Genomic DNA, 25,482 nt, shown 5'->3' on the forward strand with positions numbered 1-25,482 from the left:
GGGTAAGCAGATGTGGGGCGTACAAATAGACTCAGGTTAGCTGCAGTTTGGCTGCACTGTTAACCTTTGCTGTATTTTTCACAGTAAAATACCACAAAATGCCCAGTAACTTACCTGAAAACATTTCTACAGTTAATTACTGTAATTTGCTATGCATTATGGGTATATTAAGGTTATTTACAGTAACTTACTGTATTTTTTAAAATTGCGGTAGTAGTTATACCTACCGTTAACACATTAGCAGTAGTGCTACTGTATTATGTGATTTGAATGGTTCATCATACTGTTTGTGTATTTTTACTCTTTCAGTGGTTGGTTGCAATAGTGCATTACATTTTAACTCTTTCACTGCTAACCATTTCCAGATTTTCCTCCAACCTATGCCATTTGTCAGTATGATACCAGTGAAAGTATTATGGTTTTGACTTTTAGGGACTTGATTTCACTTAGGCTGTTGCTGCTGTCTGTTTTGTTTAATTTTGTACTTGTGACAAGTAGTGAAGAATATTGTAATAATTTGGCGGAGGCTTCTCAGTCGAGCAGTAACTGAATTGCTCATTTACTGAACGTGCAACATGTACAGAACTCTTCTGGGAACTAGTCAACCCAACTTAGTGAAACACACACTGAATGCATGCTGGCCCCGCCCACCCACCCACCTACCTACCTACCTACCTACCTACCTACCTACCTCTACCAACCACCACTCCATATCCTGACTGACATGACCTGTGATCCAGTGATTGACAGGAGAGGAAAGACAGGCCAACTTTGTTAGCTGTTCGTTAGGATATGCTCGAGAGGACAAAAGATTTTGCACCTCGTTATTGTTGGACCTCTGTGTGGAAACTGCAAACGGGACGTCATAAGGTAATGCAAACGACTCTCCTACCTAACATACTTGTTTATTCATTTTTAAGAGCATATATATTTTTGTGTGTGTGAGGGGGCTTAAACTCGGTGTTAGCTTGGTCGAAATAGCACATTAGCTGAATTATTCTGGAAAAAATAGGTTGTGTGTGTTTTTTTTCTTTTCTTATTTAAATATATATTTAGATATATATTTTCCACAGGGAGAGGCGAGGAACACAGGCGCAACACAGTCTTTGTCTTTTTCCGCCGAGTGTGGTGCATTGTCCTCCCGCGCTTCTGTTCTATGACTATTGAGAAGCTGGCCATGCTAACAGTGGCACATTTAGCTTCAGCTCTTTGGAAGACAAGACAAAGCAGCAGGTAAAAATACACATTTAATGAGAATAAAGAAAGACAACTTTTTTGGGAAATTTAGAGACTGCTAAAACAATCTTATCCAGTTTTGAGCTTGCTCATGTAGGTTAGCCTGCTTTATCTAATTTTGTGTGGGCTGCAGTACACAACATTAAATAGTTAATATAACATTATGTTGGTGGCGTGAGGAACTCCAACCTAAGTTTAATATTTATTATTTTTTTTTTTAAGTGGGAAGGGAGCATGTTTTTTTTTCCTTTAATACAACGCCTTCCAGGGTCTTTTTCATAGGAAATCCATGTAACGCCTGTGTTAGGCTGGTCAAAAGAGCAATTAGATGAATTATTCTGGAAAAGATGGGTTGTGTGTTTTTTTTCTTTTATTTACTTATGTAAATATATTTTCAAGGGTTAAAGAAATGCAACATTAAATTAACAATTGTCTCTCTGTCTTTTCCCGCCCAGTGTGGTGCATTGCTGTCCTCCTGCCCTTGCTGGCCGCGCTGACATTGTGATGTAGCCTCAGTTCTTTGAGAGACAAGACAAAACAGCAGGTAAAAAGACATATTTAGTGAGAATAAAGTTAGACAACATTTTTTTGGAAATTTAAAGACTGCTAAAACAATCTAACCCAGTTTTGAAGTTTCTCATGCAGGTTAGCCTGCTCTAATCTCAACTGTGGTTTATTGTTTCATAGGTTCCATTTAAAAAGCAAGACAGTGTAGTGGTCTGTAAATTAGTCGCAGTTAGTCGCAGTGCCATTGTTCAGGGGTTTAACGTCAGCTTGACAGACCCTCCAAAATTTTTCCTCCAGTGTTTCAGGGTCTGCATGGTTTAAGTTAATAACATTGATCTATAGATAGTTTTTCTTTTAACTTTTTCCCATTTTTGATACAACCCAAGCAATGTAGATCCCTTCTTTAATAATACAACAAACAGATAATAGATTGAGATGTTTTTCAGTCACTGTTGTGTTGTTGCCATGCTCTTTGCAAATTAAAGTTAAGTCAAATTCACACACATGCAGCCATGTACAGGTGTAAAATTTTGTGGTGTTTGTAGTTCAGAATTAAGACAATTTTGTTATCATATGAAGAAACATCAGCACACAGCTAATTAACAGGGTTTGTCTGTTTTATATTGTATAAAATAGAATACACACAGTTTGCTGCTGTTCCTCTTATTATTTATTATACACAATGACCAACAGGAAAAACAGCCTAACATTTCAGCACAGGCCAAAATGCCAAAACATTAGGCAGTTTTTTTCCTGTAATTGATCATAATTTTCATTACATAATAAATAATAAGAGAAATAGGAGCAAACCGTGTGGATTCTATTTTTGTACAGTGTGAGGCCTGCTATCCAGCATTCTTGTGGAAACCTTATTTGTAAGGGTGAGCACATTGTCTTATTGGACTCTTGTCTGTTTTTAGGGAATAATTTTATGTCTGCAAGCCGCTGGATGATCAGTTTGGAGGGCAAGATATTTTATGAGCCTGAGCAGATGCACGACTTTGGCAGCACCCTTGCTGTCTTCTTTGCGTCATACTACGTTTTCAACCTTGAGTATCAGGAGTCAGCGTCCATCACACTGGAGATGATACAGAGGTAAATACTTTACACCATTAAAGCTTACACCATTTAAGAATGAAATATATGTGATAGCTTGACTACAGTTGCAGAAACATGTAGGTGATTGCTGTAATGTATGTTTTAATTTTGAAATTAAAGCAGCCTTTTTTTCCGTTAAAAGGTTCTTTGTGAGGATCCAGACATGGGAACAAAATGCCCTGCAAAACTTGGTACAAGCCGCAAGACAGGTCGTGGTCGTAAAGAGGAAGGTTACAAGCATCAGCCCTCGGATCACCACCTTCCTCCAGCGGCTCTCTGGAGGACTTCAACTAGGTAAGAATACAGAGATGATAATATCTTTTACATAGCTGATAATTATATACAGTTAAGCCCATAATTATTCATACCCCTGCCAAATTTTGACTTAAAATTACTTTTGTTCAACAAGCAAGTTATTTTTGAGCAGAAATGACACAGGTGTCTCCCCAAAGATAATAAGACGATGTACAAGAGGCATTGTGGAAAAAATATTTCTCAGGTTTTATTTATATTTTAGCAAAAAGTATCATGTCCAGAATTATTCATACCCTTTCAATAATCAATAGAAAAAAGCCTTTATTGGCTATTACAGCAATCAAACGCTTCCTATAATTGCAGACCAGCTTTTTGCATGTCTCCACAGGCATTTTTGCCCATTCATCTTTAGCAATGAGCTCCAGATCTTTCAGGTTGGAGGGTCTTCTTGCCATCACCCTGATCTTTAGCTCCTCCACAGATTCTCAATTGATTCAAGTCAGGACTCTGGCTAGGCCACTGCAAAACGTTAATGTTGTTGTCTGCTAACCATTTCTTCACCACGTTTGCTGTATGTTTTGGGTCATTGTCGTGCTAAAATGTCCACTGGTTCCCAAGGCCAAGTTTTTCTGCAGACTGCCTGATGTTGTTGTTGAGAATCTTCATGTATTGCTCTTTTTTCATGGTGCTGTTTACTGTGATTAGGTTCCCTGGTCCATTGGCTAAAAAACACCCCCAAAGCATTAGGTTCCCACCACCATGTTTGACAGTGGGGATGGTGTTCTTTGGGTTGAAGCTTCTCCATTTTTATGCCAAATGAAGGCAACATCATTGTGACCAAATAATTCAATTTTGTTTCATCTGACCATAACACTGAAGACCAGAAACCTTCTTCTTTGTCCAGATGAGCATTTGCAAAGGCCAAATGAGCTTTTGCATGCCTTAGAAGTGCCTGGAGAAGTGGCGTTTTCCTTGGTCTGCATCCGTGGAACCCAGCAGTGTCCGTTGGACTGTCTGCCTTGAGACATTGCCACCAGCAGAGCCCAGATTCACCAGAATGGCCTTGGTGGTGATCCTTGGATTCTTTTTCACCTCTCTCACTATTCTCCTGGCCAGCACAGGTTTCACTTTTGGCTTCCGACAACGCCCTCTGAGATTTTCCACAGTGCGGAACATCTTGTATGTTTTAATAATACTTTGCACTGTAGCCACTGGAACTTGAAAACATTTGGATATGGCCTTGTAGCCCATTCCTCACTTGTGAGCAGCCACAATGCACAGCTGCAGGTCCTCACTGAGTTCCTTTGTCTTAGCCATGACTGTCCACAAACCACCTGCAGAGAGCTGCTGTTTTTCACCTGTATAGTTGATCAAAACAGCTATTTCCAATTAATCAGGTTAATTAGGATGCTTTAGAACAGCTTTGACTATTTGGAATGGATGGAACTTTGGATTTTCCTAGAGACTGTGACAGTTTGTAAAGGGTATGAATAATTCTGGACATGATACTTTTTGCTCAAATGTAAATAAAAGCTGAGAAATATTTTTTTTTTTTCATAATGATGCGTCTTGTACATCATCTTATTATCTTTTGTGAGATGCCTGTGTCATTTCCAGTCAAAAAATAACTTGCTAGTTGAATAAAAGTAACTTTAAGTCAAAATTTGCCAGGGTATGAATAATTATGGGCTTAACTGTACATACTGTACACACATCCATACAACAGTATGAATGATCTCAGACAGATGTGAAAAAGTGAATAACCTGAGCAAACATGAATATTGATGATGTGTCTTTGACAGGTGGTGATGAAGACTACGCTGACTACCATCCTGGTAACGGAAATCTAAATCCCATGTCACTTTCTATTTCCTGAGACCCACTGATAATTATTACATTTTGTAAATGATTTTTGTTTTACAATTGTAATAGTTTATTTAATGTTCATGCTGGTGGGTTTGTCCTGTTTTTAGTGGAATGAAAACTGTTTTCCTTAAAAATCAGACACAGAAAGGTGAAGGACTGTGTAGTTTTCATGTGTACGCTTCTATTTATTTTGGTTATTGACATTGTTTTTATTCAGTTGAAAAATGTTTTTCTTGTTAAAAAAATTATCAACAATAAATGTTGGTTTAATTCACTATTCTGAGACTACTTTATTCAATTATATTGTTTTTGTAAATGTTCTTATATTGAATATGAATGTTAATATTATTTTATATGCTGTAAAACACAATTACAGTCTAAACAAATTATACTGTACACAATTACAGTGTTATACCATAAACCACATTTGCAGTACAGTGATACTATAAAACTTAATCACGGTAAGTCTTTCTAACTGTAAACCACGTTTACAGTAACGCTGCATTACCACAAACAACATTTACAGTAAAGCTGTTATACTGTAATATATGTTTACAGTAAAGTGGTTGAACTGTAAAACATCACAACAGTAAAGATACTGTAGATCAGTAATTACAGTAACTTACTGGCAATAGTGTTGCCAGTAAGTTACTGTAAAAATACAATAAAATGTCTAACAGTGTGTACTTGTACTTGAGTATTTCCATTTCACTTTATATTTTAACCACATTGGAATCCAAAGCCAGACATTCATCAATTTAATCTGGTGTATCTTTCATTTTCAGCTCAAGATCTAAAATACAGAATATCTGATCAGTTTATAAAATATGAAAGGAAGGACTGACCAGAGTCTGGACCATCCACATTCGATGCAGACGAAGGTCCTGCACAGCAGCCTTGATATCAGGCCGGATACCCCTCGCACACAGTTGTTGCAGCCAGAGCAGTGTTACAAATGTTCCTGTCCGCCCAATACCTGCACTGAAATCACAAAAACAATTCACCATTTAACTGATAATTCATTCTAAACTACAGGAACAATACTGACAAAGACATGTTTCAGACAAGGCGATGGGATTAAAGTTAGAGGTCACACCTGCAGTGCACTACAGCTGGTCCCAGACAAGGAATGGCTTCCAAATGCTGCCGCACATGCTCAGTGAAGACGCAGAGAGAGGATTGGCTCTTAGGGACTCCCCTGTCAGGCCAGGAGGGGTAGTAATAGTGTGTGATTATCCTGTCTGTCGGACAGTCTCTCTGAAACACAAACACCATAAGGGTTTTTCTCTTTAATGGATTACAGGTATGGTCAGTGCACACAGAAGTACGCTGCAGCAGGTTAAAGAGGGCACAGAGCGTAATGAATGTCTTTCACTTACATGTCGGAGGTTAATGGTGGTGATAAAACAATCTGGCCCTTGTTTGCGAGTCACTGTTGTGACTTGGATGAGTCCATGGTAAACTGTCCCTGGGTCCAGTGGCCAGTACTTGTCACAGAAAACCTGCACACAAAGCATGAATTGATTAGAGCAAATGTCCTGATTATGTGTGGTAAGTGTATGTGAATCCTCTAGAATAAGCAGGTTTCCTGCATTAATTGATCAGCTCCAATCATCAGTCTAATTTTATTGATTGGACGTCATATTATCTGCCACTAATGCCATTAATCCCGTGGTCCACATCCTTTTCCATTTACTGAATGTTTAATGTACTTTTAGCTAAAACAATGCACTGATTTATATGTAAGTTTGGGTCATTCTTCTTTGCAACACAGGTAAAAGTCTGAGCACATCTAAAAAAATACATAGATAAACATTAATCAATGTAATTTTAAAGTTATACTTAGTTTATTTTCACTTTATTTTAATTAAATTAATTAATTTTAATTTAATTAATGAATTAATTGGCATACACCACCGAATGTCAGAAATAATAAATTGCCTACATATTAATTCATCTTTTTAGTCATTATATAACATTTATTTATTTATTTATTCAAAAAAGTGCAGGGAATGAAATTATAAAACACTTTCTTTAAGATGTGGGTTGACAAAACTTTTTTTGTGTTTTCTAGAGTCTTTGATGACTCTCCTGATGTCACAATGACATAAAACATTAAGGTTTCTGTCTCTAAGGTCACCTGACTTCTTTCTTTGCCCCCAGCAGAAAACCTTAGTTTTAGTCATCTGTTCAATGACCTTGGCTTTTGTTATTTATGGAGAAGTCTCAAATCAGGGTAGCTGTTTGGGTTTGTTTGTTTTTGAAGTTCTAATGTAACAATAAAAGAAGCTTCACGCACACACAAAAACACACAAAATGAGTAAGTGTCTCTCACTATGTCCTTGTGTTTCAGAGCTGTCACCATGACAACAATCCTGACGTTTTGCTCCCACACCATCCTCCAGAAGTCAGCTATGGTGTTGGGCAAAGGACCCTGGGTGCAAATGAAGTCTCTTTCTGATCCTCCACCCTGAATGCAGGCACACATTTAACAACAGGTGCGGACAGATGTAGGTAGGAAGAAGTGACTGAAGTTGAGGAAGTGAATGAGATCTTACAGGCACAAAGTTTGCATTGATGTAGTCGGTGTGTGGATAGGAGTTTTGAACAGAGAGCCTGACCCGACAGTGATCATCTGCAACCAGATGTGGAAAAACAGACAAAAGTTTAAAATGTTGCTACACATACTTGCTATTCTTTCTATTATAAGAGGCATTGCACTTACACGGTAAAATGGATGGGTATCTGTTCTTTTCCCTGTTGACCTCAGAGTCCCCCGCCCTGGTGGGGAGCTCTTTTCCAACTTCATTGAGCTCCTGCATGGACCCACAGACATTAACATGCATGAAAGCACAATCATAAATCTGTTTGTATTTCAAGCTTTAAACTTAAGAGTTACCTTAAACTCCTCTTTAAAGCCTCTGTAGTTATTAGCAGTCAATGCTTGGCACTGCAAATTAAACTCCTGCAAAATCTGCGCTCTTGGGAAAGTTTGCACCCTGTAAAAGACAACTGGATTTAAAAAAAATGAAAAAAAACTAAAAATAAGTTATTACTGTGCAACTAACAGTTAACCTTTCTTTTTTTGTCATTGTCATATAGTCATGATAGAACAGCTGACCAGCTGTTGTAAACATTAACATGTGAGGAAAATGCTCCTTGTAAACATACTTTATTAAAATTCACAATGTACAGCTTCTTTAAAATGTCACAGATAGGAGTGGAATGTAGTATTTTTCTTTTTTGCCATGTATTAGATTAGAAAAATGTACAACATTGTCAAGTATAGTCTCTCAGCTGATATTCTAACGATACTATAAGCACTCTTTATATCCTTACCTCATGTCTTTTCAGGAAATCCCACACTTTAAAAAGAAACTTGAGCGTCAATGTCACCAAGATGTCTCTACTTTTGATCCTGTAATAGACACCAAAGGAAAAAGAAACAAGATAAATTGAAACCAGGGAATTGTAAAAACTGAAAGCGGTCAACACTGTGTTTACCCTTTGTTTCCCCCCTTCCTCCCACCTCATCCGCTAAAACTAATTGTACCTTAGCAAGATAGACAGCTGACACCAGGAAACAGTTTTCCTGCCTCTCTTCCCATTGCCACAAGACAAAAGGTCGTGCTGGCGTGTCGAGCACAGCCCAGCATTCACACTGAACAATTAGTATTACTCACCTGACAAGAAGAAAAACCTGCTCCAGCAAGTTGTCAACCCCAAACATCCGACAGCAGAAGCACGAAACACAGTCCCAGAAGCTTTAGTTCCGTGTGTTTTTTTCAGGCTTACCTTTGTAAATGGGCCTCGGATAAATGTTTTAAGTCTGCCACGGTCCGCTGAAGAAAAAGAATAAAATACTACAGTTCTCCAAGGCATCTTAAAGGTGTCTGCTTTTAATTATGTTCCCTCTGTCCGTCTCGCTCCCTCTTTCTCTTCAGGCAGGAAGAAGTGTGATGGGTGGGGACAGTGGGTGGAGAGAGGAACACTAAATTTCAGAGGAAGGATGTCAGTATACCACAGCTATTCTTTGAATACATATTAAAATTCCTTGTACCTGAAAGACAAAATGTTCTAAACGTAATCTCCTTAGTACAAATCAACAGCAGATAGGTAGGTAGGTAGGTAGGTAGGTAGGTAGGTAGGGAGATAAGTAGGTAGGTAGATAGGGAGTTTCCAGTGCAAGCTTGAAATATGAAGTGTAATATTTAGTAGGCTAACTTGTAGAACGTCAGCAATAATCTCAGTCAGATTTTACCTGACGCTGCTTATGAGAGTTACATTTCAGTTTATCACTATTTCTGGTATATCTTGGCTGGCTTATTTCAAACATCCTACTTGTGTTCTGTAGTTCAAATGCTTATCCCATTACCCAGTCTGTCCTAAGCTTAAGGTCGTGAACTGCTATGCTGATTTTGAGTACATTGTTCACTCTCTGAGTGCAAAGGGCTCCGAGGTAGCAAAATAGCCTCAAACTATGATGTTCCCTCAGTCATGCTTCACTGCTGGGAGAAGGGTTAGGTGCTGATCTGTGAACATGTGTCTGTTTTACTCCAAACACAGTGCTGTGCATGGACCCAAAAACTTTTGTCTCATCGTTCTGTCCACACTTTCCCAGAAGGGTTGCAGATCATCCAGATGATCTTTTGCAAAACTGGGATAATGATTTATTTTTTCTTCTCAAGCAGAGCGGTTTCCTTTGCAGCGTCCTTCCATTACCACCATTCTTTATTTGTGTTTTTATGGTGAACACTAAACAAAGAGTTCAGCAATTTGCTCAGATGGACTCGTGACTTGTTGACGGTGTATACTGCCTCTTGCATTATGACACCCAGCATAGGCTCTACCTGCACTGCAAGGATTATTTTTCTAAGTGTGATCTTTGCAGAATATCCACACAAAGATAGAGGAGCAACATTCCTGAAGTTCCTTCATTTGTAGCCAGTTTGTCTTTTTGTGGACTTATGAACAGCTGCGCCTTTAGAAATGCAGCTGCAGCTTTTACTTATACTTCTTCATTCCACACATCAAATTTCATTTTCATTACTTTGAAAAAGTTAATACAGATGTTAACAGCCCCTAAAAACAGTGAGGCAAGAAATGGTTACTGTTACTGACTTTTTTTTTTCATTACAACTATTTGTGTGTCAGACCACACCTTATCATTTATCAGTTTGTAAATCCTGATAATCTAAAGGGTTCAGAGTGGTTCACATGCAGATAGTACATGGACTGCGCCTGCGTGGTTTCAGAAGAAACGCCCGATTTTCTTTCTCTTTTTTTTCTTCTGATTTTGATAAGCCTGTGCGACCGCAGGCTCAACCTGATTGGGTCATTTTACAAAAAGGAAGTGAAAACATGTTGCGCTTTTTCGAGCACGATGAACTATAGGCACGCAGGATATTTGTGGACAATGTGAAATAAGTAACTGCACGCTAAACCCTTTTTACCAGCTGCAGGCCAGCTCTTACAGCGTGCGAGAGCTGGAAATGCTAAAGGTTCACTTTACAGATGGACACTCGGGATTAATTTGAGAGCTCAGACGCCGCTTCCTGGTTTGTTGGACTCAAAGAGAAATAAAAGTCCGCGTGTCATTCATAAAGATAAGCCAGACTCTGCAGAGGGGCAGAAATGGATCAAGCACGACCCCAAACCACACAGGAAAGCAAGGTAAAAGAAACAAACGTGCAAAACCCCTCGGAGTTACAAAGCTGTCAAAATGCACTTCTTGTGCGCATGCTTTGAGTGTCGTAGACTCGACTGAGCTTTCTTTTTTTATTTCCAATCATTTACAATAAGAATTAATGAATCAAAATGTCAGGAAATGACACAAACAATACTCCTACGATATCTGAAAAACTCCAAATATAACAGGAAGGAAGACTCGTTTGTAAGCACAGGGGGCACTAATGGGTAGAATGCTTTGTCTATTTAAAATCTTGTTTATTTTCCAGAAAGTCAGTGATACCAATAAGCGTCAATATTTTATTTCACCTACAGGAGTCTCCCCCCCCTTAAATGTGTTAAATGTTATGCTTTTTATTGAATGTGGTATAGCAAGGTTTTCCTGTCCTGATCCCAGAACTCCAAAAACGAAATCGAAAGTGTTCCGGATAGATGGCATTGTGTTTAAAGCTCCGCGTGGAGATACTTAATCCATTACTATTACTTCTTCTTAGGGAGTGTCATAAGTACGTTTGTCACTAATAATAATTATAATCAACTTGTTTGTCCACTTAGAAAATTTAGTCAAGTCAATCTCATTTTAGTATATAGATTTAATTTTAGTTAAAATGCTGCAAATATAAGAAGCTTGTCAAATATTTTGGAATTTATTATTTCCCAGACTGATTCATCTCTTATAAAAACATGTCCTACTTTTCTTTAACACCCTTATAACTGTGATTAACTGTGATGCTGTCTTCAGGGGTCAGTGTCACAGCGGTACAAGGAACACAGTGATGACTCCACTGACAAGAGGGCTGCCAACAACACTGTGTCTCCGGCTAAGGTACATCCTGTTTAATTAAAAAAAACAAAAAACTTTATAGACTATTCTTGTAAAACACCAGATTGTGATGACTTGGGTAACGCCTGTCAATTCAGGATGAGAAGAGGGCGATCAGAAGAGTGCGAAGTCCATCCAGACCGAGGGCATGGTTGCCCACTTCTTACAAACCAAAGTTTGCAGGGCGGTTCTACAAGCCTCGGTAAGAATGCCTAGGTGGGAACTGGGAGTACTGATACCTAGCCTGAGAATAATTCTGACTGCTCTGACATCTTTTTTTAACTCCCTAAATGATGCAGTTTTACAAGGGATGACCATGCATTCCACAAAGCCGGCTTTGGCACCCAGCGGCACCACCCCTTGAACCACCGGGCTTACGTCCACCAGAGAGATCACTTCCATTCTAAACTTCACCACATTCCACTGAGGGAAAGGGTCAGGCTGAAGGAGCGGGACAAGGAGAAAGAGAAGTACGAGCAGAGAGAGAGCACCGAGGGAAGCTCATCTCCAAAGCAAGAAAACAGTAAGTTCTACAGAAGAAGTCTGTGATAATACAGACGGTTGTAGCACACAAACACACTCCCTTTGTTTTATTTAAACATTTACACAGACATAAAAAGGTCATAAAAAATATATGTGAGGCCCATAAAGACATGTCTTAAAGACTTGGGTGTGGAACAAATTCGACTGTTATTAATAATTCAGCTTCCAATATTCTTCTTGCTTGATTTCCATATGATGGAAATCTTAAACAAAAGTATTTTTTTTTATATCTTTAAACTTTAGTTTGTGACTATCAGAAGGTGTGCATTAAAAAACGCTGATGTTAAAATACAGTGCAAGCTATGAAAGTCTGAAGTCATTACTATTTAATGTCCAAACAATCACGTTTGAAATATTGTAAACCACATGGTGTTAAGCTGTATGGATTTAGTAGGAGATACTGTGGCTAATTGGGGCAAAATTATTGTAGTCAAGTGGAAAATCGCAGTAGTCGAGGAATATGACGTTCAGCAATCAGATATCTTTAGATGTCAGCATTCTTTATGGCCACGCCATTTATTTTCAGCACCGTCAGCGGGAGAACAGGCTCATTTGTACTTGTAAATAGTGGTCAGGCACATGGCAGAGCTAGAAAAACACCACCAACCACTCGATGAAACAAATAACCCACTGACACAACGAAAAATCAAGCGCTGTAAACATGAAAAAGATGTCACTGTCATTGCTTTCACCTCCTGGATTTCTTATCATGTTCACACGTAATCCACAGTGTACTGCACAAGCTGTACACGTCCCTCTTTGCACTATAAAATAACCACTGGGTGGCAGTATAGGCAAGCAGAGGCAGACGCACATATTCAGAAGCAGTTTGCATTACAAATATTTGGAGGGCATTTGCTCATTGTGTATCTGCTGGTTGGTAGGTAGTCACACTCTGGTAGCAACAAACCAACGTTACATAATGCTGATAACTAAGGAGCTTTTATTGGACTCAATAGATGGATTATGTCATAAAGCCTGCTGACAGTGTAACTGTGTGATTTAGTTAGTCAGATAGAACAGATAAATTACTTACTTCATCATTTTGTAAAATAGGAAGTAAATGGTAGAGGTTTAAAATATCTTGTGGTCATGTTCCACTCAGTTTTAAGACTAACTGTGAAGTCCACGTTTCCTGTTTTGTTGTTAGTATAAAGCGTTATGCTTTGTTTCTGTTTAACGGGTGAGCTACTGTATGTTTTTATTTTGCACGCAGGCACTGTATCTGTGCGCACACTGCAGCACTGTGTTTGTGTATGTGTGAGTACTGAACAGGTTTTTTTTGTTAGTGTGTGTGTGCGCGCCTGAGTGATGGTGCGATGATGGTGACTCATCGCTGATTTGTGTGTATATATGAGTGCGAGAGAGAGGAAAAAGAGAGGGAGCGACTAGCCAGCGGTATATAATGAGCCATGACAAAGCTATTGCCTCACATAGGGTTGCTGCAGCCAAACAATGCAGTCCAAAATCACATAAATGTCAGCAGATTCTGCCAAAACTTTCTCTGATTCCAGATCCTGATACTTAGAACAAAAAACCCAAAACAAAGCAGAAGGAGGCATAGGCATAGCGTAAATGACGACTAAAGGATAGGGTACTCTGGGAATAGGAATAAAAGGGGGCCCGATTTGGTATAAGATAGTGGACATACAATTTTTTCCCACTTCTGTTCTGTGTTGACCTCGTGTTTTCTCTGTTTTTCCAGCTACTAGACCTTTCTCTTCAAGGTCCTCCTCCAGCAGAGACAAGGACATGCAGTTCACCGTAAGTTCACCTGCAAGAACGGTGCTCTGCTTCCCAATTTTATTATGAGGTGTCAAAAAATACGCTAATATCGTTTCACCCATTCCTTGAAAATCACATCATTTTCTTCTATTATAACTGGCATAAATATTAGTGCAGTGTTGGGTGGCACAGTCAGAGTTATTGAAATCTGGTTTATGAGGGCTTTTCTTTTATATTTATATATATATATATATATATATATATATGACGACAGAGACTGGCATGAAAATGAATGTTTCATTAATAACTGTGCCGCACTTACTTAATTTGTCTTTCTAAAGACAATTAATTAGCAACTGGACCAATAATGTGAAATAACTGTTGCTACCACGGTCTCAAATGTGAGAATATTACTTATACATTTAACTTTGTTATAAGTTTGGGGGTATTTTTGAGACAAAAGTTAGTATTTTAAAGTGTTTACTTGTGTTGTTTTACATTGTGAAGAGCTTGCTATTCAGTTTTTTAAAGTTTTGTATGTCGATTGAGTTATTACAGTTAAAACTGGCAGCTCAGTTAATAATAATGATCTAAAAAAAGAATCAATAGATTAAGCCATAGTGTGAATCTTTGATTTCCTGTCATGTGTTTGTTGCAAATAAGGGCTTCCACTTGCAGCTCTTTTCATCATCATATTATCTGCACACCGTTTCCTCATTAATCTCCTGCTCTACAATGCCAGAAAGAGCAGAAAAATGCACATTTTCAAAGTAAAGAGCAAGATTTCCCCCTGCCCCTGTTTATCAATCAATTAAAGTAGTAACATGTGGGTGTCCAGGTAGATGGTGTGTTTGTTTGCTCATCCAACGTGAGCTCAGGGCGTAGACTCAAATGCAGAAAGCCCAGGTGCTGCAGAAAGGCCTGAAATCAAATAGTCGCATAAATCTCTTGGCTGACCTAAGCACAGCATGGAGCAGAGCAGCACATGATGAATCACAGCTGGTTGCTGCTGCAGTGAAGTTGAAGTGAAAAGGGAAGAGGTGGAAATGTTGGTGTTTATAGACCTGCAGTTTGGGGTCACCAATTTGTAAGACTTCCCGTTAGAGACTGTTGTTCTCTCTCTAGTGGAAGTTTCTTTTTAGATTCTTTTTTAAATTCATGTTAACAGCTAATTAAGTAAAAAGCCATATACACGTGTTATGATTGAGTTTCTATCATTATATTGTCATTTATTTATTTTTTCGGTTGGGTGGGGAAGAAGAGCTGGGCATCACTGGAGGGACCTTTTAAAGCGACATTTAAAGTTATTCAACAGTCACTTGAAGTTTTGCTCTTCACTGCATCTTTTCCTGCGGGTTGTTTAATTGCGAGTACAAGTGTGGCCATTACTGAACTGTACTTCTTTGTTGTGTATTTCTGCCCCTGAACTCAGTCAGAAGAGTTGACAAATGAAGAATTTGCTTGCCTCTGTGTTAAAAGTTAACATGTGGCGCTACGCTTTAGTTATCTACCGGTCATTAGCAGCTCATTCATCATCATTGTTTGCTTCCATGTCATTGGCTAACTATCTGAATACTACAGCCCAACTGCTGCCTCTAACTTTCTTGTTTTTTTCCTTTGCTTTCTTTCTTTCTTTCTCTCTTTTTTTTTTACATTTCTGATTCGCCAGAGCAACAGGAATCAAAGCAGGGAGAGAGATCACAGGGGGACAAAAAGCAAAGAACGAAGCGGAGAGAGGGAGCTCCCTTCAACTGTGAGCCAGACGGCGGCACGAGACAGAGCCATCCAACAGAAGAGGAAAGAGATAGATGAGGTGGATGGGGTGTCATTACACTCACACACACATGCACATTCACACGCACATACACGTGTTGGGAGAAGGGGTAGCTATAAACAGAAAAGTAAAGATAAGAAAAGCTGGGATTAGCGCGAGAGTGACGGAGGGAAGATCTAAGGAAAGCGCCAGGAGACGTGAGACAAGGAAAAAAGATTTGTTTGTTGTAGTATAAACATTAGATTTGAAATGCAGAGCCAGAGGCAACATGAGTCTCATTACTGGCTTGTCTTTGCCAGGCCTGACAAAGAAGGTCTTATTCACTATTTTACATGATTGATGGTGTTATTCTTTCTTGTTATTCTTATTTTTATTTCTCTAATTGATCCTCAATGTAAAGTGAGGCCGGCTCACCTGTATCACAGGCAACGTGCTTTAATGCCGCCTTCACTGTGACAGACATCACATGAGGTTCTGCTTATCTGTGTTTGTGTGAGAGAGTGTATGTGTGCTTCCACCCACTTGACGGAAAAGATGGCCTCTTGCTTTTCATATCTCCATGGTTGCAGGATTATAGAGGCACTGCAAGAAAAAAACAGTCTGGCAACAGGTAGCTGATGCAAAAATGTCCACAGAACTCTGTACACACACGTGTGCGCACATATAAATTGTGAGCAGTCAGCGTGCGAGCATTTCGGTGGAATAATCCATTCAGTGTAATTGAAAGTGTACTCTTCCTTTCCTCCAACAATCCCACTTTCTCCCCATCTTTGTCCTAAAACCATGATTGCATTTGTCTTTCAGGTGTACTATCAGGAGTGTGAAATGTTTGGCTTTGTAGTAAAGATGCTGATTGAAAAGGATCCATCTCTGGAGCGTCCCATCCAGTCCTCTTTGCAGGAGAACCTCCGGGACATCGGCAAACGCTGCGTTGAAGCAATGGAGAAATTTATCGAGGACTACGACTCCAGGGAGCTGTCACGCTGATCAGACACGCCGTGCTGCCTGTGTTCTTAGTCTTTTAAAGTGCTGAGAACTTGATTTGATTTATTGCTGCTTTTGTTTTCTTATTTGTAATAATCTTGTGCATTCCTGTCTGCTTCTTGGATAATATTCCCCTTTGTCCACAGTGTAATTCTCAACACTGGACAGAGGGGAATTAATTATGCTTGTTATTTTGAAAATGTGCCGCTTATGATGACGATGCACTGGTTGTATTGCTTTAAAAGGTCTCATATAGACTGAAATATATTTTGACATAATTTATTTTTGCTTGCTTCAATAAACTTTGTTTACAGCATTTTAAACATTATGTGGTCCAAAAATATGTTCAGTGATGTGTTCATGGCTATATAGATGAATTCAGGTCACAGCAGGAAATACATTAATAGGCCAGTAGGTGACTAGGCCACACACTATTGTTTATGGTTTCAACACCTGTAGAATCAGTGATATTTGATATAGACCAGTGTTGCTCGTCTTACAGCCTGAATCACGCCCTCTCTGCCGACCATTTTCTAGTGTACTAAATTGTGTGAAGAGGTTCAAGCTATGGATGTGTGAAAAAGAAAATAGACCCTCATTCAGTTCTAAGGTTTTACATATCAGGACATAATTAAAAAAAAAAAAAAAAAGTGCCACCTAGTCCTTACCAGTTTCTAAAATTATTTAAATAAATTTATCCATCCATCCATCCATCCATCCATCCATCCATCCATCCATCCATGCATTTTCTTCTGCTTATCTGGGGCTGGGTCACGGGGGCAGCAGCCCAAGCAGAGAAGCCCAGACCTCCCTCTCCCCAGCCACCTCCTGCTTGTCCGGGGGAACACCAAGGCGTTCCCAGGCCAGCCGAGAGATATAATCTCTCCAGCGTGTCCTGGGTCTGCCCCGGGACCTCCTCCCGGTGTGACATGCCTGGAAAACCTCACCCAGGAGGCATCCTTGTCAGATGCCCAAACCACCTCAACTGGCTCCTTTCAATGTGGAGGAGCAGCGGCTCTACTCTGAGCCCCTCCTGAATGGCCAAACTTCTCACCCTATCTCTAAGGGAGAGGCCAGCCACCCTTTGGAAGAAGCCCATTTCCGCAGCTTGTATTCGCAATCTCGTTCTATTTAAATTTAACCTCAGAAAAATAACACATGACATAATAAACCATGTCATTATTTATTTAACAAAAAATTAACAAAAAATTATCCAGAAGCAGTGAGTGAAAACCTGTGTGTACCATGTAATTCAGTAGTGTGTGCAACCAACTTTATTAACAATAATCTGAATCCTTTTCTCTGTGATTTTATTCAGTCTCTCATGTTGTCATGAAAATTTTTTGTCCTACTCTTCTTTATAGGGTTGCTTCAGTTGATTGAGGTTTGAGGGCAGTTGTTTATGTGCAGCTCTCTTAATGTCCCACCAGAGTAAATCAGTCAATCAGGTTAGATCATTGTCTTGTTGCATGACCAAAGTTGGAGCAATCTTTTGCAGTCAGACGGTCTCACATTTTACTCTAGAGTACTTTGGTATCGGATGAGTTCATGGTGGACTCAGTGACTGCAAGGTTCCCACATCCTGTGGCTGCAAAACAAGCTCAAATCATCACCCCTCCATCTCTGTGCCTCGAAGGTGATATGCTGCATTTCATTTTCACCAAGTATGGTGCTGTGCATTTTGGCTAACCATTTTCCCTTTGGTCTTGGTCATTTGTTCCACAGGTCTTGTGGTTTGTCCACATGCAACTTTAAAAATCTAGAGCTTAGATTTCTTTAAATTACTTTTTAACCTTTATTAAATAGCACAGTGACGAGAGAGAGTGTGGGGGGAAGACATGTAGCAAAGGGTTCGGGCTGGAATTGAACCCAAGTTGTTGCATTCAGTCATTGCTGCACTCATATGGTCACCTGTTGCCTCTCCTTTTTTATTTTTAAAGAGAGTAAAGACTATTTCTCCTGGCAACCTTTCTGAATGAGCCAAGCTTGTTCGTTTTTTTTTTTTTTTTTTTAAATTGTACTGTCATGAACTTTAATATTTAACAAGCTACCCGAGGTCCGTTGAGTCTGAGATGTAGGTCTTGGGTTTGTTGTAATCTTTCTGATCTTTGGGTGAATTTGTTGGGAGATTCACTTGCGGGAAGACTGGCAACTCACTTGAATGTTTTCACTTTTAAAAATCCTTCTCCATGTGTACACACCTGAATGCTCCAGACTTGCAAACTGCCAAAACGTCTGCTTTTATAGAAGCGATCACACTGATTACCACACTGGCTGATGATCAGCTAATCAGCTGCATTTGATGAGCAGCACTGGCTCCTGCTTACCCTCTGGAAGCAGCGAGGGTATAATTTATATTTTACAGACTACTTCTTCACTACTTTAGGTTTGTTAAACAATGATTCAGTATAATATGGTTGTATTTACCTATGTAAAACATTAAGAGTTCTTTTCATTGTGACTGTGTATTTGATGTAATCAAAGTATCCAAACCATTTCCAACTAAATTATAGTTGTAGCTACTAAAATTCATACACTGAATCTTATAGGTCTATTGTAAAAAACTAATGTAGTTAAGAGGTCAAATTTTAGACCTTTTTATGTTAGAAATGTAATTTTTTGTTTATTAACTGGCTCTTGTTATTTTGCTGAAGTGGCCAGTGTCAACCAGAGTATTTCTGATTTACTCTGCAACTCAAACACTGACATGGCTCAGGCTGGATTATCACTGAAGTATTGATATTCATGTAAATGTGACCAGTGACAATAAACTGCAGCACAATAATGCAAGAGCTACATTTGAACTTTTTTCAGAAGCAGCCCAGGCGCTAGTGTAACAGGATTAACTGTAAAATGTCCTGCTCTATATAAAGTCTTAAGTCACCCCTCCTTTCTATATATATTAGATTTTATACAGTTCTAAGATGCTTGAAAGTCAAACTTTTGTGCTCGAGTCATGAATGAGTCATGGATCAGTGGCTTAACAAACAAATAAACGAAAAACATTCCTCTAAAAATGGTCAAGTACAAGAACTGGACTAATGACAAAGTAGCCAATATTAAAAAAAATATGAAAGACCTTAAGAAAGCTTGGAGAACTCTTGCTCAATACCATTTTAAAAATGAAAAGAAAGTCTGGCTCCTTGAAAGCAAAATGTAGAGAAATGAAGGGAGGCCCTAAACTGCACAGTACTGTAGACTGAACCAAAACATTATGACCACTCAGCTCAAGTCATTAACTGGTTATAATGGTGCATTTGAAGGTCTGGAATATATTAGAAGGTAAATGAATGCTTGGTTCTCGTAGTTAACCTGTTGGATGTGCGAGAAATAAGACAGTGAACTTCTCATTTCTCAGACTTCTCCTGACTGTCGGGTCAGAACACTTGACCTGCTGTGGAAAGGCTTGTGGGAAGGTCCTGGTTGGCGGTGGTTATTATCTGACTGACAGTAACACTGCTGTGGAGGACATTTGATGGAACGTTTATTCAGCAGAGCTTTCCTTGCAAGGAAAGTTCCTTATTCTTTAGGAATGGCAGAATGGCTTAGTGAAACATCCTCAGAACTCAAACCCACTTTAACCAAAAAAATAATATTCCTGGTTGTTCATTGACATACACTTTATTTTCAGTATGAGACAACAACAACAAATTAACATGCAAGCCTCCCTATCTCTACATCATGTTATACAAATAATGGTTCTTTAGTTACAAAATATATAAATATTTAAGACCATATGTACAGGACATTTACATTACTACATCCATTATTAAAGTTTATTACTATATATACATCTAGTAGGTATTATACTTTAATATTCTTATAGTTATTATTTGTGTTATCATTATTATTGTTAGTGTTATTAGTAGTAGTATTAATCAACTATAGGTAACTCTCAAAGAAAAAAAAAACAAAGCATGTTGCAGAAGAGAAAACGGGACCATACCTGACGTTACTGTGCCTGAATGGTCAAGGAGCAGAGGCTGTCTGGCGCTCTGTCCTTGGTGAAGCAATGGAGAGCCGGCTATGCAGAGCACAAGGTTTAAAAGACTATTTGTACAAGGTGATAACGGGGCTAGCGAGCCAACACTATATTCCAGCAGCATTTGGATTCCACTGAGGTAAACAATGACACAGCTTGGAATCTAGCACGTAGCTTGCACTATCCCAATACAATTTCTCGTTTGTCCACACAGAATAAGTTTACTGCCCAGGGCTTGGATCACTGAGCGGCGATGTGAACAGTCATATCACTGTAGTTTGACCACTGGCCTTTTCCAGCTGGAATAGTTCAATCGCTCTGTAACATGGGGTTCACGCACAGACACGCACACATGTCATGTTATTTTACCTTGACCACAGTTTATGTAGTTGTCAAATTCTTCAGTGCTTCCTGGTACCATCAGTTGATCTCCATCAGCGTAAACACTCCTGTTGTGTAAGCCAGCTGAGCTTCCTCTTAGGATTAGATCATTCTGTGTAGGTGTACACAAACACTACATGGTGTAGAGTTGTGTAAGCTCACAAGCACAAAAAATAGGCCTTTTTTTCCCTCTTCAACCCCACCACTCACACACAAAAGCACACACACACACACACTCACACACATACACAGAAACTCTCTATTCACTCTCACTTTCAGCTGTCTCACTCTCACCTTCCCACTCCCTCTGTTCCACCATCTCTGCTGCTTTACACCGTCTCCTTACCTTTCTCTCTTATATCTTTCACTCTCCTGCTCATCCCTCCCCAACTCCTTGCTCTATATCTACGAAATGATGCAGTTTTTGCTCTTCCTCCTCTGGCGGGTGTGCAGCTGGCCATGAATCGGTCCGTGAAGAGGTCCGTGATGGCCACCTATCCCAGAGGGACTGTAGCGATGGCGTCGCTCCTCGTTATTGATGTAGCACAGCTGCACGGGCCGAGGGATTGGTTCTCCCATAAAATAAGCCTCTTCTTCCTCAGACTCGGAGGAAGAGGAGCAGCTAGAGCACCAGGGGTCAGCAGCCTCCATGTACCCATCGCCCCAGCACGGCCCGCCCAGGCCGACAGGTTGCCAGCCAGCATTCTGCAGGGTAAGATCAGAAGTGGTGCGGGGACAGGGCCGGTGAAGCTGCTGCCTGTACCCGCCCGGGTCCAGCCCGAACAACTCCCGTGCAGCATGACCAGAGGGGAAGCGATCATAATCCTCCTGAACGCGACGGTACGGCGGCTCCATCATTTGAGCAGGCCGGTCTGCCACCAGGTGCAAGGCGTTGTCAGAGCGAGAGCGGCGAGAGCGTTTGTGGTGGCGGCCACTGCGGTGCTGGCCGTTGCCGTTGTTCCCACGATGGTGTTTGCGGCGTCTGGGTTGTGGCTGCTGGTTCTGGGACACAGATTCCTGCCCGCTTAAGCTTCGGCGGGGCATTCTGTCACTCATGGGAGCCATCCGCAGATTCCCACTGCTGCCCATCACCCCGACACGACCTTTACCATCAAAGCCGAGCGGCTGTGGGCCATCCCAGTACTGCAGTGGGTAGCCGACTCTCAGAGGAGTGTACATGTTGTTGTTGTTGTATGGGCGGGAGGAGGACAGCGATTCTGTGCTGTGGAACTGGACTGAGGAGCTGAGGGTACCCATGTTGCTCTTTTCAGACACATTTACACCTGAATCCTTACTCAGGTCGGGCATGGAAAACCTTGACAGATGCTCCTGACGCTTGCTGACTCCATCTAGAGAGTTACCTGTTACAACAAGAAAAAATAAAAAATCAAATGTCATTTTTTAATATAATTTCATATAAATGACCTTAATTTTAGGCATTTTAAACCCATACCTGTGGCATTAGACATAGTTAGGGAGTCCATGGATCCACGAGGGGTCTGTTCTAGAGGAGTGAGGGGCTCATTAAAGCTCATGGCATTGATAGGGTTCCTCCTGGTCAGTGGGGGTCTTCCATTTCTCTGGAATCCATGCAGACTGATACTTCTCTTGTCAGAGAAACCCTGATTCTGGCTAGACATCTCATTGAAGCTCATCTGGGTGCGCAACTTGTTGGGTCTGAACTCATCCTGGCTGTGGTGCATCCAGTTTTCATTAAAGGAGTAGCCTCTCAGGGCAGCCATAGGGGTCCTCTTGGCATTCCCTTGCTCCTTTCCCCAGGAATCAGGCCTCTTTCCTGGGTTGGCAGGACTCTGGGCTGGTGGATGAGCATTCGCATTGGGATTGTAACCTTGCCTAGCATTACACTGACCCAGCAGATGAATGGGTGTAGGGCTAGGGGAGGGATCCCGCTGAGGGCCTTCATAGGAAGGAGGGATGTAGGGGTCATCTCGGCTCATCCACACCTGGTTAAGGCTTGGGGCTCGACTCGGAGTGCGGCTAGGGGTGCGGTTAGGTGTCCTGCTTGGAGTCTGACTAGAAGTGAGGCTTAAGCGATCCATCTGACCAGAGAGGGGATCCATATCAGCAGAGAGACGGTCGGGCATCGATGGAGGAGCTGACTGGCGGGGTTCGGTGCTTCGCCTATCCTGCTCAGCATTCCTGCGCTCCTTCTTTCCGATCTTGGTGCTGTGGCGAGACTCACGTGAGCGAGCACTTTGGAAGGCAGAGTCTGAGGAGTCAGACTCCTCGGGATCCTTAATTGTTAAAATAAAAAATATATATGTGAATAACTAGAAAACTCTTAAAAATGTATACTAATTAACAGCGGGTATATACATGACTAAATAAGGAAATGCTACAGATGTATTTTCAGTTTCCTCACCTGTCCCGCACTGCAGGACCGTGAACAGAAAATCTGCCCCTGCTTTGGCAGGAAGGGGCGTCCAAGAAGGGAGCGCTTGCAACGGGCACAGCAAAAACATTCCTCAGTTGCATGCCAGTGCTGTCCATCATAAGTCATCTGACCTTGGTCAATGCCTTTGATAAGATGGGAACGAAAACATTTGACCATTTTTAGTATCGACGCATGATGAAAAAAACATCACAGACTGATGTTAACCTTTAGCTATTAAGCAAATTTTTGTCAGATATGTTGATATGATACCTAATTTTTATCCGAAATGCTGCAAGGCACTATTTAAATTATGAGCAAACAGAGCCCTTTGTCTCTTAAAGTAAAATATTTATGATTTCATGCCCATAGATGATCACTCAGTTTGTAAGATAGCATGAATAAATTTCACCAGCACTACTCCCCAGCAAGAGGAAGTAATCATCTTTCACAGCTTCCATCTGGATACAACATGGGAGCACCCTCTGAAACACACTCTTTCACTGTTACTGAAGCTTGGGATGATAATAACTATCCGCATTTCACTGCACTGAACCCGCCCCTCCACAGCTGTGGCACACAAGGCTTCCAGAGCTGATAAGAGTCACGCTTACAATAAAGGGCTGTTGGAGGTTTTTTTCCACGAAGCAAGTACAGGAATAGCATGTCTGTCACTCTTGATAGCAATTCATTTAGATATCAGAGGACTTGAAACAACAATGAAAGCATGTGTAGTACCTATGTGTTCTCCACATGCGTCACAGTACTCTGCATAAAGGGACTCGAAGCAGTTGCAGCAATGTGGTCGTCCATCTTTCATGATGTAGCGCTGCCCGCCAAGGGTGGTCTCACACTCGTAGCAACAGAAATGCTTCATGTGCCAGTGCCGGCCCTCCGCCTCAGTGCACTCATCAGCAAAGATGATCTATATGATTAAGACATTACATTTATCAGCTAGCAGATAACACACAATATCTACCTATGTTGCTATCCTGTATCCCAGGCTCCTGTATTTTATTTGTGTCACGTCCTAGAGTAGGAACCTTTTTGCCATACTACCCCTTAAAAGGATCATCAACCTCCACATAAACTGACAGGTAGGTTAATAAAGCTGTTAGAAATTCCACCAAAGCGTGAGTGTTCTTAGGTGTAAAAGTCGGGCATATTTCAGCTGAATAAAAGCAATGACCTAGGCATCCTTTGTGCCTGCATTTTACAATATTCATGTAATTATTTCACAAAATTACCTCATAAAGAAACTAACTTAGAAGATATGTATGTGACATCAGATTTATATCTTCCAGTTAAAGATAATTAAACAGGTTAATCAAATAGAAATTCTCTTTCCAATACTTGCAGAGCACTGTGGCCTGACTTATTATTCAAGCCCGCTCACTATAAATTACAGCGGACTTTCTGAGACGTGGCAAAGATACTGAGACATCTTTTCCCTCCAGACTGATTCCAACCTCATCCAAGTCTGTGAGCATGAACCATTCAGCCATTTCCAACCCTAAAGGGCTCCAAGCCCAGACAGGCGCACCTCATCACAGGCACAGCAGCGGGGTTTCAGCCTCTCGGCATGGTGCCGGCCACAGTAGATCTTGCCATCCTGGTGGAAGTATATGAGGTCCACCAACAGTTCCTCGCATGTGCCGCAGACAAAGCACTGAGGGTGCCAGCATTTTCCATGACCCGCCCTTGCTGCAAAAACTACAATGTCCCCTCCATTTATCTGACCCCCACACTGTAGGAGAGGAAAGGAAAAGAGAAGAAATACGATTCAATGAAAAGAAACAAAATCAAATGAAAGGTATGAAAGAACATGAGAGAGTCAGGTAGTGTTGGAAGAAAAGGCAGACAAAGAAAGAATGAAAGCTGTAAGGTGTGAAAAGAGACAGTATGAAATATTTTCAAGACTAACATGCTTTTATGAAGGAGAATTAAAGATATTTGCTACACAGACGATACCCCAAGTCCGGAAAAAGTAGGTCATTATGTAAGGAATGAAAAGATGTTGGTTGTGTGGTTTACCTTGTCACAGACGGCCCCATTGATAGTTAGGGGGAAAGGACGGACGTTGCCTCGGCCCAGGTTATCTTTCTTCCGTTGGTTGCTGAACAGCTTAAGCTCTCGTTTCTCCTCCTCGTCCAGCGCATTACAATATCGTACCTGAAACAACGCGACTCATCATTAGAGCTGAAACGCCACCTAACCTCTGGAAATCA

General features: G+C 40.6%; 3 protein-coding genes and 1 long non-coding RNA gene across 6 annotated transcripts in view; 2 read left to right on the top strand and 2 right to left on the bottom strand.

The window, feature by feature from the left end:
* The first annotated feature begins 666 nt into the window (after nucleotides 1-666).
* LOC120435101 lies at nucleotides 667-3,056 on the top strand. Its single transcript, XR_005609516.1, has 4 exons — nucleotides 667-870; nucleotides 1,692-1,780; nucleotides 2,664-2,838; nucleotides 2,984-3,056. It is a non-coding gene; the product is annotated as an uncharacterized LOC120435101 (long non-coding RNA).
* On the bottom strand, nucleotides 1,631-8,960 carry LOC116331257 (receptor-type tyrosine-protein phosphatase V-like). 3 transcript variants are annotated; one of them, XM_039604038.1, is made up of 10 exons: nucleotides 8,646-8,960; nucleotides 8,302-8,380; nucleotides 7,862-7,961; nucleotides 7,688-7,778; nucleotides 7,521-7,597; nucleotides 7,298-7,432; nucleotides 6,342-6,464; nucleotides 6,059-6,219; nucleotides 5,808-5,943; nucleotides 1,631-1,754 (listed from the first exon to the last, which is right to left on the bottom strand). In XM_039604038.1, the coding sequence occupies exons 2-10, from the start codon at nucleotides 8,304-8,306 to the stop codon at nucleotides 1,749-1,751; spliced, it is 834 nt and encodes a 277-aa protein (XP_039459972.1). In that variant the 5' UTR covers nucleotides 8,307-8,380; nucleotides 8,646-8,960; the 3' UTR covers nucleotides 1,631-1,748. The 3 variants fall into 3 exon arrangements, with proteins under 3 accessions (XP_039459972.1, XP_039459970.1, XP_039459971.1); XM_039604036.1 differs by having other exon boundaries at nucleotides 8,758-8,959; XM_039604037.1 differs by lacking the exon at nucleotides 8,646-8,960 and adding an exon at nucleotides 8,516-8,628.
* A 1,303-nt stretch (nucleotides 8,961-10,263) lies between these two features.
* On the top strand, nucleotides 10,264-16,827 carry LOC116331259 (periphilin-1-like). The gene is made up of 7 exons (XM_031753876.2): nucleotides 10,264-10,635; nucleotides 11,393-11,476; nucleotides 11,572-11,675; nucleotides 11,773-11,996; nucleotides 13,722-13,780; nucleotides 15,411-15,554; nucleotides 16,320-16,827. The coding sequence occupies exons 1-7, from the start codon at nucleotides 10,597-10,599 to the stop codon at nucleotides 16,500-16,502; spliced, it is 837 nt and encodes a 278-aa protein (XP_031609736.1). The 5' UTR covers nucleotides 10,264-10,596; the 3' UTR covers nucleotides 16,503-16,827.
* A 3,308-nt stretch (nucleotides 16,828-20,135) lies between these two features.
* Nucleotides 20,136-25,482, bottom strand: part of LOC116331068 (prickle-like protein 2) — a 36,470-nt gene continuing 31,123 nt past the window's right edge. The window contains exons 4-9 of the mRNA XM_031753607.2: nucleotides 25,289-25,426; nucleotides 24,798-25,001; nucleotides 23,993-24,179; nucleotides 23,246-23,400; nucleotides 22,316-23,117; nucleotides 20,136-22,223 (exon numbers count right to left, since the gene is read on the bottom strand). Of these exons, the coding sequence (XP_031609467.1) occupies nucleotides 21,268-22,223; nucleotides 22,316-23,117; nucleotides 23,246-23,400; nucleotides 23,993-24,179; nucleotides 24,798-25,001; nucleotides 25,289-25,426 (2,442 nt within the window). The 3' untranslated portion in view covers nucleotides 20,136-21,267. The remainder of the gene's footprint in view (nucleotides 22,224-22,315; nucleotides 23,118-23,245; nucleotides 23,401-23,992; nucleotides 24,180-24,797; nucleotides 25,002-25,288; nucleotides 25,427-25,482) is intronic.

Source organism: Oreochromis aureus, linkage group 20 (assembly GCF_013358895.1).
Source record: "Oreochromis aureus strain Israel breed Guangdong linkage group 20, ZZ_aureus, whole genome shotgun sequence".
Classification (NCBI taxonomy): domain Eukaryota; kingdom Metazoa; phylum Chordata; class Actinopteri; order Cichliformes; family Cichlidae; genus Oreochromis; species Oreochromis aureus.

What these genes read in the sequence shown, in the direction of transcription:
- LOC116331259 (XM_031753876.2), top strand. Translation starts at nt 10,597, where the DNA reads ATGGATCAAGCACGACCCCAAACCACACAGGAAAGCAAG. An exon ending in AAACCACACAGGAAAGCAAG is followed by an intron (nt 10,636 to 11,392) that starts GTAAAAGAAACA and finishes TGCTGTCTTCAG; the next exon opens with GGGTCAGTGTCACAGCGGTA. An exon ending in GGGCGGTTCTACAAGCCTCG is followed by an intron (nt 11,676 to 11,772) that starts GTAAGAATGCCT and finishes TAAATGATGCAG; the next exon opens with TTTTACAAGGGATGACCATG.
- LOC116331257 (XM_039604038.1), bottom strand. An exon ending in GCTTTAAAGAGGAGTTTAAG is followed by an intron (nt 7,779 to 7,861) that starts GTAACTCTTAAG and finishes GGGTCCATGCAG; the next exon opens with GAGCTCAATGAAGTTGGAAA. An exon ending in CCACCATTAACCTCCGACAT is followed by an intron (nt 6,220 to 6,341) that starts GTAAGTGAAAGA and finishes TTTGTGTTTCAG; the next exon opens with AGAGACTGTCCGACAGACAG.